General features: G+C 40.4%; 1 protein-coding gene across 8 annotated transcripts in view; it reads left to right on the top strand.

Moving 5' to 3' along the window:
* The window catches only part of DMD (dystrophin), a 994758-nt gene that overhangs the window by 598866 nt on the left and 379997 nt on the right, over positions 1 to 15895 (top strand). For all 8 annotated transcript variants that reach the window (XM_044441365.1, XM_044441364.1, XM_044441363.1 and 5 more), the window contains one exon: positions 8624 to 8799. In XM_044441365.1, the coding sequence (XP_044297300.1) occupies positions 8624 to 8799 (176 nt within the window). The remainder of the gene's footprint in view (positions 1 to 8623; positions 8800 to 15895) is intronic.

The following is a 15895-nucleotide window of genomic DNA, read 5'->3' as shown; positions in this document are numbered from 1 at the left end:
CTGAAAGCCCAACTGGGCTTCTCGTCGATCTTACCGGTCTGGGGATTTGGGCCAGGAAGGGACAGGAGGGTCTCCTAGGTGAACGACTGGCTTAGGGTGTGGTGCCAGAAGGAATGCTTCGGGTTCCTCGACCACGGCACATGGTTTCTTACCAATGGACTTATGGCAAGGGATGGGTTACACCTCACGAGGATGGGAAAAGGTCCTTTGGAGACGCTCTAGCGAGCTTCATCTGGAAGACTTTAAACTGAGCCGGGGGGGTGGGGTTCAGGCCCCCCAGTAACGTCTCTGCACTGGACAAGTGTGGGGGGAAGATCAGGGCTCTGGGAGCAGGATTTTAGAGGTACTGCAGGGACTGACAGGACTCCTACAGAGAGGGGCCAGGTATCAGGGAGGATGGGAGGAAGGAGGAGGCTGGGAACTCCAAGGAAGGGAAGCGGTGGGAAGGAGCTGAGGTGCATGTACACCAATGCTAGGAGCATGGGTAATAAGCAGGAAGAGCTTGAAACTCTCCTGGGAATAGGAGGGTATGATCTGGTGGGAATCACAGAAACTTGGTGGGATGAAAGGCAAGTCTGGAATGTGAACATAGAAGGGTATCACCTTTTTAGAAAGGACAGGACAGGAAAGAGGAGTGGGGGCATGGCTTTATACATCAGGGAAGGGATAGGATGCAGCACAGATGGGGATTCGGTAGAGGCAGTCTGGGTGAAACTTAGGGGTTTTGACAGGGAAAGAGACCTGACAGTGGGGGTATGTTGTTGCCCTCCAGGTCAACTTGAGACCCTGGATGATGTCCTGACAGGCCAGATTCTAAGGGAGACACAGTAATTATGGGAGATTTCAATCTCCCAGATATTAGTTGGGAGACTCACTCGGCGGTGACAGCCAGGTCACGTCACTTCCTAGAAGCTACTGAGGGAGCATTTTTCACACAGAGGGTACAAGAGGCGATGAGGGGGGGAACATCCTTGACTTGGTCTTGACCAATAGGGAGGAGCTGATAGGTGAAGTACAGATTAGGGGAGCTCTGGGTGCGAGTGATCACTCCATCCTTGGCTTTGAGATCAGGGGACTGGGGACGTGCAGCAGGTCGAGCACTAGAAGCTGGGACTTCAAGAAGGCCAACTTTGGCCAACTAAGGCCAGACTGGGGAAAGTCTCCTGAGATAGGTTACTGGAAGGTAAGCAAGTTGAGGAGGGGTGGATAGCACTCAAAAGGGAGGTTTTGGAGGTGTAAGCCTTGGCAATACCTCTAGTCAGTAAAGTGGGGAGGCGGAGGAGAGGGCCGCCATGGATGCGAAAGGAGGTGGTTAGAGGGATTAGATGAAAGCGGAACCTCCGTGGGAAATGGGTACTGGGGGAAATAGACAAAAGGGTATACCGGGAGGAGAAGGCCCATTGCAGAAGGATGCTTCGCCAGGCTAAGGCTGATTACGAGCTGAGACTTGCCAAGAATATCAAGAGCAACAAAAAGGGCTTCTTTCAGCATATAAATAGGAAGAGGAAGGGGAGACAAGTGGTGGGACCACTAAATAAGGAGGAAGGAGATCCAGTGACTGATATGAGGGAACAGGCACAGATGCTAAATGACTATTTTGACTCTGTGTTCTCACCAAAGCAGGATGGGGGATATCCGCATAGGAGATTAGATGAGGCTGGGGACTTAGGGGCACAGATTAGAGTCACCCCCCCTTGAAGTCAAGGGGCTCCTCAGGGCATTGGACATTACAAAGGCACCAGGCCCTGACAGGTTATACTCAAGAGTACTTAGACAGTTGGCAGGGGTTCTCCCATGCCCGCTGGCCTCCATTTTTGAGACCTCATGGAGAACGGGTGAAGTTCCAGAGGACTGGAGGGTGGCATCAGTGGTCCCAATTTTCAAAAAGGGTAGTAGAAAGGACATGGAGAATTATAGACTGGTTAGCCTTACATCCATTGTAGGAAAAACAATGGAAAGGCTCATAATAGAGAGAGTTCTAGTGATGCTAGATAGGGAAGGGAAGCTGACAGCCACACAACACAGCTTCTGCAAAAAACGGTCCTGCCAGACAAACCTTGTGGAATTCTATGACTAGGTTTCGAGATGGCTAGATGGAGGGGATGCAGTGGATGTGGTATACCTGGATTTCAGCAAGGCCTTTGACAAAGTGCCCCATGATATCCTGGTGGAGAAACTGAGGAGTTTTGTGATACACCAAAGCACTGTCCAGTGGATTAGGACATGGTTGACTGACCGAAAGCAGAAGGTAACCATTAGCAGGGAATCATCGGGATGGCAGCCAGTGACAAGCGGGGTCCCCCAGGGCTCTGTCCTGTGGCCGATCCTGTTTAATCTTTTCATTAACAACATGGAAGAAGGGGTGAACAGTCTGCTGATCAAATTCGCAGACGACACTAAAACTGGAGCAGTGGCCACAACTGAGGAGCAGGTACTCCAGATCCAAAAGGATCTGGACAGGCTATGGAAGTGGGCAGGAGACAACAGGATGGCGTTCAATGTGGATAAGTGCAAGGTCTTGCACTTGGGGCATAGGAATAGGTGTCATAAGTACAGGTTAGGTGACAAGTGGCTGGAGAGCAGCACTTGTGAAAGGGACCTCGGGGTACTGGTTGACTGCAGGCTAAACATGAGTCAGCAGTGTGATGCAGTGGTCAAGAGGGCGAACGCCACCCCCTCGGTTGCATAGCCAGAAGTGTGGCTTCTAGATCAAGAGAGGTATTACTACCACTCTACACGACTCTAGTGCGTCCTCTTCATGAGCAATACTATTCTACCTCTGCATGAGGAAACCACTGGCTCCCATGGCACTGCTCTCTTATTTTATTCTCAAAACATCTCTGTCAAGTAGGCTAGGTTGTAAGTGAATGATGGCTGAAGGTCACCCTTAATAGCTGAGTGGGATTTGAACTTGGGTCTGTCTCATCCTAGTCTGAAACTCTAACCACTATACATCTTTCCTCCTTGAAAGTGCTGTTATTATTATACCTGTTAATATGCAACTAAAAACTTGTTTACTTGATAGAAACAGCCCTTAGCTTTAAAGAATTTAATCTTAAAATATAATCATGTTATCATTATGATTTCATTTGGAACAGTGCGAGCATTAATTATCATGAATATTGAGATGATGTCATTTATATGTAACTCAGAATTAAAATCATGCCTCAACAAATGCCCTTCTTTTGTTATTTGAAAACTCTGAGCAGCTGGAAACAGTGATGGGAATATGCCTTTCCCTCTTTTTGAAAAAAGAATAACACAATATAAACAATACTGCTTTGCATTTCTACTGAGAGAAGGACTGTGGTTGAGTGGTAGAGCACATACTTTGCACACAGAAGGTGACAAGTTCACCATGTGCTTTTCTTTGCAATTTCCTCAGATTAGTCTGTGCCCAGGGAGCTAAATCTAGGAGAAGAACAGCATAGGCATGACTGTCCAATGCTCTGCCCCAAGCTCTTACACATATGGGCTGCCATAAGGTTCTCTTTTGCCTTCCACTCTTTTTTAAAGTTGACTGGAGTGTCTGTGATTGGGGATTTCTTAAGTCTCTTCACATCTGTGGATGACATCTAACTCTAGGTCTCTTTGCCATCTGCAGAGCCTGAAAAGATAGTAGTCCTAGTTGGTGCTTGACACCAGATTTGATTTGGATGAAGGTGAAAAAGCTTAGACAAGATGAAGATTTGTTAGTCAGCATCCTGTTGATCTTAATTTGGGTGTTCCATATATTCTGATTGGATTGTACTCCTCCGGAAGCAACAGATTGCAATTCGCAAGCAGTTCTAGATGCAGGCCTCCACCTATGCATCTGCTTTATACCAACTTGGTCTTGGATGCCAGCTGCATCCTGTGCCAGGGAAAATCAGTCCTAGCCCCAGTTATTCATGGTCTTGCTACCTCTAAATCTGATTGCTGTGGTGTGTTCTGTGTGTGGCTTATTTTGACAACTATTTATATTCTTTAGTTGGTTCAGAGTGTGAATGCAAAAATTCTGATGGAGGCTGCTTATTATGATAATATTGCACTGATCTTCTACCAGCTTTACTAGTTAGCAATTTGCTTCTGGGTGTAATTAAAGCTGTTCACCTTGACTTTTAAAGACATATACAGCCTGAGACTAAAATATCTCAGGAACTGCATTCTATTATATGAGTTTACTTTCTACTTCAGCGGTCCTTCTGTAAGTCTCACTGATGAGATTTAGACAACATGTCACAGCTTGTCCTGGGTTGCTCAACACATGATGAACTGCAGCACTCACAAGACACCAAGCTGCATATACAAATTTGCTCAGATATTGTCATATTGTGCAAACTTTGTGAGTATGATTTGGGCAAAGGCTTTTAAACCTAACACAAGCCCTAAAAAGATGCTTGCCAGGTACCTACAGCACAACCCTGGTGAGAAACCTGGGAGAACAGGAGAACAGGTGGGGAGGGGTTATGATGCCCAACATTTGGAAGTATCTGTCAAGTTATATTCTGCCCTGTCACTTCCCACTTTTAAGTGGGTAATGAAAAGTTTTATTGAGGCAGAGATTCCAAAAATTGATTAGCGGTTGTAGTGGTTGAGAGTGCATGAGTGGGATTCAGACAATCAGGATTCTCATCCCTGCTCAGCTATGAAGCCAACTGGGTGACTTTGGGCCAGTCCAGTCACAGAATCTCAGCTCAACCTACTTCACATGGTTGTTGTTGAGGGGATAAGATAGAGACTGGGAGGAGAAAAATGATGTAAGCCACTTTGGTGGGTTAAAAAGAAAAGGTGGGCTATAAATCTAACAAATAAATATTATTTCAAAGTTATGTTAGTTTACTGTTTATGTCCCTTTTTCAATTTTAGCTGACATTTTGTACAATATTCTCTATACCGTAAGCCAGTATTTATATACCTTACTGGAAACCAAGAAATGGTATTTGAATAGCACTGTAAATACTATGAATAATTATGGTAACATATCAGTGCATTCATAGGAATGAAGGTGTATATGATTACACTCATGGGCTAGATTGAATAGAAGATAGAAGCAGATAGAAGTTTAATCCAGACAAGACAGTGGTGCTTCTGGTGAGTTGAATGGCCTATCAGGGAGCAAGGATTCAGCTGGTTCTGAAGGGGGCTTACACACCACCTTCTAAATTTGGATGGGTGTACTCTTGGACTTGCCTAGATGTCTAGTCCTTGGCAGTGGCCAAGAGCATGTTTCCATAGGTGATGTCAGTGTGCAGATCACACCTGTTTGTATATAGGACCTATTTGATCAGAGTCACATACATCTCGTTACATCCCATTTAGACAACAGTAAAACAATCTATATGGAGCGGCCTTCAAAAACTATTCAGAAACCTGCTAATATAGAATGCTGTGGCTAGATAAGGAGCTCATTGACTTCTTTATAACAGCAACTTCACTAGCTATTGCTGTTTTCTGATAGAATTGAGTAAAGCCCTATGCAGGTTGGGACCAGGCTATTTAAAAGACTGCATTCTCCCATATGAACCTGTCTAGTCCTTAAAATCCTTGGGAAAGCCTTTTTAAAGAGACTACCATCATCAATGAGTCTAGTTTTATTCTCTCTTTGCTGTCCTTCAGCCTACCACCAAATACCACTTTTTTCAAGATCTTCATCCTGTTTCTTTGTTGGTTTGGATATTTTTTTATTTCATATTTCAGGTGTTATACTGTATTTCAATGTCTTTTCTTGTTTTCATCAATTTTAAATTGTTTTTGTAAGCCACCTTGAGTGTCATTGTTTGGTAGAGAAGTGGGGTATAAATAAAATAGATTAAGAAATAATGGATAGAAGAATTTAATGATATAAAAGCTGAAGGCATTCATATAAAGAAATCTAATATGCAGAAGTATAAGCCCTATTGTGTTAATTGGGACTTATTCCAACTTAAGTGTTCAGAGGATTGCAGCTTCATCACCCTCATGCATTTTGAAAAGTATCTTCATTGATCTCTGCATGGAAAGTAAAGGCAATGAAACTGCAGTCCTATTCAATTCTATACATACTTATATGGGAATAAACCCCAATTAACCCAGCCAGGCTTTCTTTTCAGGTAAATCAGGCTCATTTTAAAGTCTTCCTGCTCACAATATGTTCTGAATAGTAAATCTTGAATCAGTTTAGAATATCTTCTGCTCCTTAGACCTGCTTCACACATCACAGTAAATCATCAGTTAATTGATCCACAAACAGCCATTCACAAGCAGGAATGAGCAAATCTACTTCCTCTCACATGTTACTTATTTCCACTTTTAAATGACAACCTCTGATCAGCTGGATTGTGAGTGTGATATGTGAGCACTGGGTGATTTAGGGGCTATATATAATGCCTACTCATAATTAATAATGCAGATATGAATAGCCTTCTGAGAAGTTCCCAGCAATCTGAAACATGTGTCTTATATGTTAATTTGGATATCATTTTAGGCAGCATTTTCTAATAAATGTCTGCTTAGAACTCCATGGCAAAATCACTTAAAATGGTATTGTTCCTGAATAATTAGAAAAAGACAAGAAAGCCTTATATCTACCCTGCCTTATTCTATCCGTGACAATTAAGAAAGACAGTATATGTCATATAATTACATTATATGAGAAAAGAAAATGAAACCTAAAATCTTACCTACCATTTGGTAAACTCAGAATGCCTTATTTTTCTTAGCTGCAATTTCTCTGTAGCATCCTTTTCTTCTAATACTTTGTCCATCTAAGCTCCATATGCCTAGCTTATTACCAGTGATTTTTCTCTAACCCATTAGTCATGTATGCAGATCAAAATAATCAAATAACGATTCCACACACTCTTAAGTTCACCTCCAGTAGTTTATCAGCAGTGCTAATCCAGAGCATGATGTGTGGAGCCCCACCCTTACAAGGAAGTCACACAATGCCGGTGGTGAATGGCTGCGCATGTAGCGATTGGTTCTGCTTGTAACTTTTTATGCTTGACGATGTCCCACCAAGAGTTAACTCTGCTGAGACTAAACCACCAATATTAGCTCTGTGCTGAAAAATAGGCAAGGTTTGTTCATTTTTTCCCATGGGGAGTTTTCTATATCTGAGATATCTAGAATTAATTTTTGTTTGCTTCTTTTTTAAAATATAGCTGCCACTACTGCCCCTACTCCACCATTTCTTATGCTTTACTGAGCTGGCTCTTCCAGAGGCAGCATTTTTTGACAGGACACACTGCTTTTTGAAGTGTCAATTCAGCAGGGCAAAGGACTAATGAACTAGCATCAGCAAAGAGGTGACTGCAGTGAAGATATTTTAAAAACTGCAAACCCTTTTGAAGGCTTGAAGCAACAAAGACATTGAGGCAATTGCAGGACTCTTCTTTCCTCTTGCGGTTATTAATTTTGCACAAGAGAGCTATTAGCAAATGTTATGTGTAGCCCTTTGAGAGCTGGTATAGCATAGTGAAGAGGAGGCTGACCAGGAAACCCTATGTTTCTCTTTCTCCTCTGCCATGCAGTTCCTTAGGCAATTCTCTTTTTCTGCCTCAGTACTCCCATCTTTGATAGAGACAATAATAACAACAACAAATCTGTAAGGTCACTTGAAGTATTGCAAAAAGATATTGTGTGTGAATGCCTTGAACATTTGGAAGCACTATACAAATGATAACAAAAAAGAAGCAAAATGTTTTTAAAACTTATGTGAAACTATGAGAATGAGACATTTTTTCTTTTATACCTTCTAATACAAGTTACCTTAAAAATGCTTTGCTTTGCAAATTGTTTGTGATCAGAACTGATGCCTAAATCAGTGTAAAGATAATGTAGAAAATAACTTTAATTTTAAATTTATTTTAACAAATACATAACTTATTCTCCCAGTGAAAAGCTCAGGGCATATTAAAAACATAATAATGTATCAAAGTTATTGTAAGATCATATGTTCTCTTTAATAGAGAAGTGAGCAAATATTACATATATTTATCCACAAATTAGGTCTCTGCAGTTGAGTGTTTTACATTTCATATTGACCTCCCTGTTCCCTTTCCCCTCTAAAACAAAAAATATGACCAAAGAATCACTGCATAGGCAGTGATTGAATAGTCACTGAAAGAATAATAACTGCACAGACAAAAATACACATACAAACCCATTATAACAGCACAAGATGTGACTGTGACTATGACACTTACCTGTTCAGGTGCTCAATGTCACATTTAAAAAGAAAAGGCTTCTCTGTATACTGACCCAGATGTGTAGAGCAGCTGAGTGTTAGAGAAGTATATACAGGCATGAATGCTGGCATAAAAACATTACTTGCATGTGGGCCAGAACATGGGTCAGTGTGACAGTGGTTATGTGGCATAACTACATGAGTAACTGTAGACATATGGCATTTAAATCAAGCCTGTGATGGATCGAACAACATTTTGTAGCATAACATTAAACACATTTTGTGAAAGAAAAGAGGGGATTGTACTGATACAGGCTCTTGCTATGGTAATGTAAAAGAAGCCTATTTGTGTGGATGCACTGAGGATTTAACAGTGCAGGAAAATGCCCATCAAGCCCTTTCCATACATGCATCCCTTTCACTGAGCAGAAGAACATTTTCTCCATTCTTATCAGATTACCTGGTATCTTATAGGACCTCCAGGATGGTATTGGGAGACAGCAAGCTGTTGTCAGAACTTTGAATGTAGCTGGGGAGGAGATTATTGAGCAGTCATCAACAGCAGATGCCGGTGTGCTGAAGGAAAAACTGGGAAGCCTGAATTTTCGGTGGAAAGAAGTCTGCAGACAGCTGGCTGAAAGAAAAAAGAGGTAAGCTAACATAGCAATTATAGCTGACTTTTTATTTTTCAGGCTGGCTTTTAATAATGGGACTATAAAAGATCTATTTTTTATAAGAGCTTTGGAAACTTAGTAATACTGTAGTATACTCATGAACAAATATCCCCATTTTCTTCTTATCTAGCTCAATGCAACATACCCTCACAGACTATTCTTATTGTTATTATAATGCAACATTGTGCCAAATAATGTTTTATTTTTGCATAGCCTTATGTTTCCAAAAGCTGTGACAAAAGCAAGCCTGGGATTTTGTTTTTGTTTTCTAAATAACCAGAAAAATAAATTTGTAGCAGTAAAGTTAAAAATAATGGACATGGTATTTGGATCCAGATTAAGTTGGGTGATCTTTGTTTTCAATAAAATCGGTTAATAATGATTTTACTTTGGACTAATTTCTCCATTGAATTCCATGGGACCTAAAGCCAAGTATTTAGCCTAGATTCAATCTTGTGTGTTAATTCCAGTCCAGATGTAATTAAAGCATGTTGACTTATTAAGACTGGGCTTGGGAGTAGTAAGTACCGCAGAATGCAGTGGAAAGTATTCCTATGTAAACACACAGTGGGTTACAGTGTAAGTTTTGGTGAAACAAAAAACTTGTCTATGACGAATGGCACAATTTTTTGCACGTGTTCTTAAACCCCACTGAACTCAGTGGCATAAATAGGACCAGAACACTGCTGCATGTGCCTTATACTTAATTAATAAGATTTGTATTCTTTTGATTTTGCCTAGGAGACTGTCAAATCTAGATTGCAATGTTTATATTGATTATTGTGTGTTCATTAGCAAAAGAAATTATTTTTAGAAAACAGATTTTGCCTTTAAAAATGAAAGCAAAAGACAGGCTTGTTGGAACTATATTAAGATAGAAGAAATAAGACATTAAACACATTTAATTGAGGCAAAGCAATAGTTTTAAATGGATTTGATATAAGTACTTCAGAACTCAGGAGGCTGGTCTGAAAATCTTGGTCAGCCTTGAGAAATGTGTCAAGAGATGTGCTAGCATTTTAGAGAGCTTTTCTATTTGCTTAAAAAGATTGACACATCATTATTTTGTTTTTGTTTCTTTTGCCAGTCCCCACCCCCATGGGCCCCATGGTGGTGATGTGGAAGGCTCAGTAATATTTCAGGTTTTGTTCACCTCTAAGCCCTTTACTATTACACCAATGATCTCCTTTTTCATTTAGAAGAAGGAGGAACTGAATGTAGGAATGTTGTGCAAAAGGAAGGGAAATGTGAAAGGCTGTAGTTGAATTCAGCCATTATAATACTTATACTGGAATGTGTGAGATGTGCAGAGTGCCAGAGCTAAGCTGCAGCCCTTGAAAGTAACAGAAAGCATATTAAATTACCTGCTACTTCCTCAGGTAATTGATAGCAATATGTCATGTTTTCCAATAACTGGAAGACCGTCACTTCTATTTAGAATGCAAAAACAATCCCCATAAGGAATTTATATCAGTTTCACTTCGCCCAAGATTTTTCTTCTCAGGCAAGTACAGCATTTAGGGTCCCTTTCAGTTTAAAGCCTGGGAAATAACAAATAGACTTTGATGCATGTTAAATACATTAAATTGTTTTTGGTGGGTCATTCTTTTGACCCGGTGGCAGATGTTTGACCTGTTCTGGATGGGGTGGCACTACCCCTGAAGGAACAGGTTTGAGCATGATGATTCGTCTTGATCCATCTTTTTCACCTGAAGATCAGATGGCCTTGGTGGCTTGGAGTACCTTTACCATTTTTGCCTTGTAGCCAAGCTATACTCCTTTCTGTAAAAGATTAAACTGCTTTCAGTAATCTATACTCTTGTAATCAATAAATTAGAGAATTTCAATGTACTCTGTGTGGGGCTGCCCTTGAAGACTGTTCAGAAACTGCAGATGGTGAAGAATGTGGAAGCCAGTTTAATAATGGGAACACATAGATCTGAACCTGTAAAGCCGGTTCTGCCTTGCTTTCACTAGCTGCCTGTAAACTTCTGGGCCCTATGAAAGGTGCTGGGTTTAACCTATAGTCTTACATGCCTTACGACCACAATAACTTTCAGAGTGCCTCTCCAACCTTAATCTACTCAGACACTATGTTAAACTTTATGGCCCTCCCTCCAAGTGCTAACTATGAAGAAAATGCAGAGGGGGGCAAGAAGGGGGAGATTTATCAGTGGTGGCCCCCATCTATGAAATAAACTCACCATTGTGGCCCTGCTTGTGCCAAATCTGTCATCTTTTCAGCCCTAGGTTAAGATGACTCTCTTTTCTGCGGACTTTAAAGACTTACTCAGCCATCCAGTGGCTTGACGGGTATCACTACATGTTTCACAGAGTCATTTTCTAGTATTCTTTGTTATTGTCTGTTTTTTTCCATCTGTTTTTTTTTCTTATGTTATGATATTTTAATGTATTATTGTCTGTTTATATGGGCAGTGTAAACCTCTGAGAGCTTCAGCTGTGAGGTGGTATGGTAATAAAATAAATAAATAAAGCTGTACTTGGTAAGAACGAACTAAAGGAGAATAGAATGGGATATTTTGAGTCAAACAAACACAAAGTGTTTTGCTCCAGAAGTGATATACTCAGAAGAAATTGAGTGGCTCTAATATCCAGGCAGTAAGAGGCAATAATCCAAAATCTGATCAAATACTATCAGCCAGAATTTGTCAAAAACCTATCAATATAACAATGATACAAGTGTACATTCCAATAACAGATGCTGAAGAAGAATAAATTGAAAACTTGTATACATGCATCCAAGAGGAAACTAATTAAATACCAAAATAGCTGCTACACATGATGCAGAAAGGGATGCTGCTAGTGGTTGTGCCAAATGGAGCCCAATGTGACTGCTAGTAGTGTCTCTTTTCTGTGCCATGTGTGGAAATCATTAGGGCTGCTGCAGGTGGGACAGACAAGGGATGCAGCTTGAGCAGTGCATGAGGTTCATTTCTGGTGAGCATCCCATGAATGCTGGCACACTTGCAAGGAACTCAGTCTCAGGGCCACTGCAAAGCAGATCAGAAACTGGGGAGCTGAGCCCAGGAATCCAATGGCTTCTCACCCTCCAGATGGATTCCTCACATATCCGTATTGCTTACAAGCAACAAACAGGTATGTTTCAACTCAGAGGAACATTCCTCTAGCTTGCAGTGAGGCTCAAGTGTTTCATAATGCAATATAAGATAAATGAGCCATCATTTCTGGTTCTAAACACTCCATCTTTCCCATGTGAAGTTGACCCTGAAAGACCAAGGTGGAGGGGGAAGGTCATTGAAGGTAAGATGTAAGCAAACACAAGTTGTGCCATTGCACAACATCACTTATCATGAGCAATTTTATTAAGGCTTCGTCCTTAACTTCCGGTTTTCTAGCACTGAATATCTTTAGCCAGCAGGAGATACCCTTAACTCTGGTTTTAAACAGTTTTTGATAACTGGTTATGCTACTAGATTGTGGCTATAAGCTGTTCTTGTTCAGTGGCTTATGAGAGAACACCCCAAGAGAATTGTGGTGGTTTGGTCCTGGTTGTATTACTGTCAACACATGAGTTAAATTTTTACCATGTATTTTCAGAAATTCCACATGGTTTGAAAATATGTATTATCTGAAATCATCAGGCTCCTAATGCTGCTTTATTAGTATTTATTGAGACAAATTACATTGCTATTCTTTGGCCACTCACTATTACAATATTTTAATTCACTCATACTCTGGATGTATCTCTCTAAACAAATTTGCTACCTCTGGAAAGTTTCTGTCTCTCTCCCTTTCTTCCCCAGAGACTAAGTATGTCACCCTTATAGGAAGACCAGATGCTTTGGGCTGCAAGCCTCGGGACAGGAATTGATTTAAAATTGGTTATATTTGATTACCTAACTAGTGAAGTAATTGCTCTTCCTAATAAATTGCTGAAATAAAAGACAAGGTTAAAAGTAATGACCACTAACATTATATTAGAAAATAGTCATTAATGTTTTATATGTGTTTCTCAGGACTAAGAGTCTCAGAAAGAGGGTGGTTGTACATTTTATAAAACAGAGGCATGATTGGATTTCTGCTATGTAGACGTTCATTCTATAAAAGCCCTTTGTTTGACCTGCCTCTGTACCTTGGAGTAAATGGATTCGGAAGACATCCTCTAATCATATGGAAATTGTATAACATGAATTAGAACATGATGAGAGCCCTGCTGGAGCAAACCAAGGGTCTGCCTAGTCCACCATTACTGTTTTTATGTAGACAGAACTACACCCAAGGTTCAGCTGTGAGTTGTTAGTGACTGAAGCTGATAAGGAACAACTCGTGAGCATGTTCTTTTTCACAATCTGGTGCCTTGTTCAGTCTATCCTTTCTTTTAGGTTCTTGACTTTTCAGCCTGTCTTTTCTGTGGGCTTAGGATTTCTTGTTCAGTGAAGGACTCTTTGTCCTTCACAGGTGATATGCTTATGGTAGTGACCCTGGGGCTATTCCCCTCTTAGTCTATTAGCAGAATCTGGGTTTTGCTGGTTCCTGGACTTCCACCTCTTCCTCTGAGAAATTTTCCTGCAGGAGCTTATCACTATTTCATTAATGTTGCCTAAGATGTGGCTACTAAGCATGCTGGTATGGGAAGAGCATAGCAAGGAGGGATGTATTGGTTACCCCTTTGTGTGTTCATTTCAACACCACTCCTGTTGATTCCTGTCTGACAAGAGCCAGGAAAAAAACGAGATGGCCCCATGTTTCCAGGAAGTGAATCGATCAGTTCCAGAAGACTCAGCATCAGCAGGTATGCAATATACGTTGCTAAAAGCATCCAAAGGCGCAGTCCTATGCCTACTTAAACAGAAAAAAGAACATACAACTCAGAGCATTCTCCAGGCAGCATGGTTGCCTGGGAATGCTAGGGGTTGTAGGAATTTTCTCTCTCACACAATATACATGTGATTGTGCTATAATCATTCTTCTAACAATATTATTTGAGGATGTCATTCACAGGTCAGAGTAGCTGAGCATTTAAATCAACTAGATTCTATAATTAACTTTCCACAGGACTTAGGTCTGCAGTGGGTCCTGAACAAATGACCCTGTATACTGCAGGTATATTACAGTATTGCAGGGAAAAACTTACTGGACAGCAGCAGTAGCTCAACAGGCTGGAAAGACAAGGGGATCTTTGTAAAAGACTCTGGGTCAGGTTTACACACTAATAGGAACAACCATGAGATCTTTTCTTTCTTGAAGTCTGCCCTCATCTTAGTCTTTCTCAGCTATTGCTCATTCCAAACTTTACAGACATATCTAATTATTTTTGGGTGCTGTTGTGTTTTTAAAGCATAGGAACATCTTTTAGCATATGACTGTGCAACAGACAGAAGGGAATATTTTCTGCATCCACTTTAGGATTATGTCTAAATTCCTCACCAAGCTCTCTGCTATTCCATTTACTGATAATATATTAGAAATGTTTGTAATGCAAGCAGCTACTTATCCAATATTTCAAACAGAGGGCACAGCTTGTTCTTGTATAAATGCATTAAAATTACTCTTGAGATAAAATATCTAGCACTTAATTGCAATTGGAGAGTTTTAAATGCACCATTTATTACTGTTACTACCACATGTTGGAATAAATCCTAGCAAAGCATTAAACCTGTAGGTTAATGAAGTTGTAACACTTGAGATCTTGAATGCTTGAGTAAAACATTTTTCAACATTGCTGTCAAGACAATAACCTTAGGAACAGAGCCTTACTTTAATGTCTGAAAGTATACTACTTGTTTGTATTCTTTCTTCTAGAAATGGGTACTTAGCATATAGTAAGTAATTAATACCCTGTTCTGTCTGTGGCACCCTGATCCTACATATCTGGAGCAGCATATTTCAGTGTGATTTTTTTGTATGTTATTCATGGTATAATTAGTTTTGCAGTTCTAGAACTGGTACAATTTACTCCAATAATATTTAAGATCAATATCCTAACTTTTCAGTACCCAAAATGGTCCACATACATTATCTGTGAATTTATTACCTCAGTCCTGAAAACAGAAGCTGCTGTTGTTGTTTTTGATCCCAGCTAATGAATTCATGACTAAGGTGTAATCAAACTGGGACTACCCAGCTCACAAAATTTAAAATTATCATTTAAAATTATCTACCACCAGAATGCCCTCTGAGCCCAGCTCCAAGTAGATCTTCAAACTTCAGAGCTACAGCTGATGTATTACAAACCTTGCTGGCTGCAAAGGTAAAGGGAGGGCACCCCAAAGTTGGATTGCAAGCTCCAATCTTGGAGCACTTGCTATGGTTGGACCTTGAACTCCAACTTTTCCTGTGGTCATTTAGAAAGCAACTAGAGATGATTGTGTATATGGCATATGGAATATGGTGTATGAAATACTAGGCATATGGGATATGCTTCTCCAAGATTGAAACAACTGCACTGATCTCCATCCTCTTTTTGAACACAATTAAAAATTCTGGTTTATACATTTAAAACCTTACATGGTTTGGGACTAGGATATCTGGAGGACTACCATCTGCTTCATTCACAAGCCTACCTGCCTATTAAAATAATCTGAGGAGAACCTTCAGGGCTGAGACAGATGATACTGAGGAATCATGTTGCTATCACAAAAATAGAATGGAGGACAGCTCAAATAGCAGATGACAAGGAAAAGGCAGAGGTGCTTAACTACTACTTGGACTCGGTCTTTTCCCACAAGAGAAAATATGACCTACCTACAGAGGAGGAAGTACAAGATGAAAGGGCAGGATGACACCCTGAGATCAACAAACAAATGGTCAAGGAGCATTTTGATGAGCTTAATGCTTTAAAATCTCCAGGACCTGACCGTCTCTATCCTAGTCATAAAGACTAGGTGGAAGAACTCTGAACCACTATCTATAATCTTGAAGAAATCTTAGAAAACAGGAGATGTTCCAGATGACTGAAGAAGAGCTGATATTGTCCTATCCACAAGAAAGGGGAAAAGGATGAACTGGGGAACTATAGAGTCAGTCTAACATCCATCCCTGGGAAGATACTGGAGCAATTATTTTAAAAATCAGTCTGTAAGCAACTTGA

Source organism: Varanus komodoensis, unplaced genomic scaffold, assembly GCF_004798865.1.
Source record: "Varanus komodoensis strain SLA01 unplaced genomic scaffold, ASM479886v1 scaffold4, whole genome shotgun sequence".
NCBI lineage: Eukaryota > Metazoa > Chordata > Lepidosauria > Squamata > Varanidae > Varanus > Varanus komodoensis.
The sequence above is the reverse complement of the archived record's forward strand: the minus strand, read 5'-3'. Positions and strand labels throughout refer to the sequence as shown.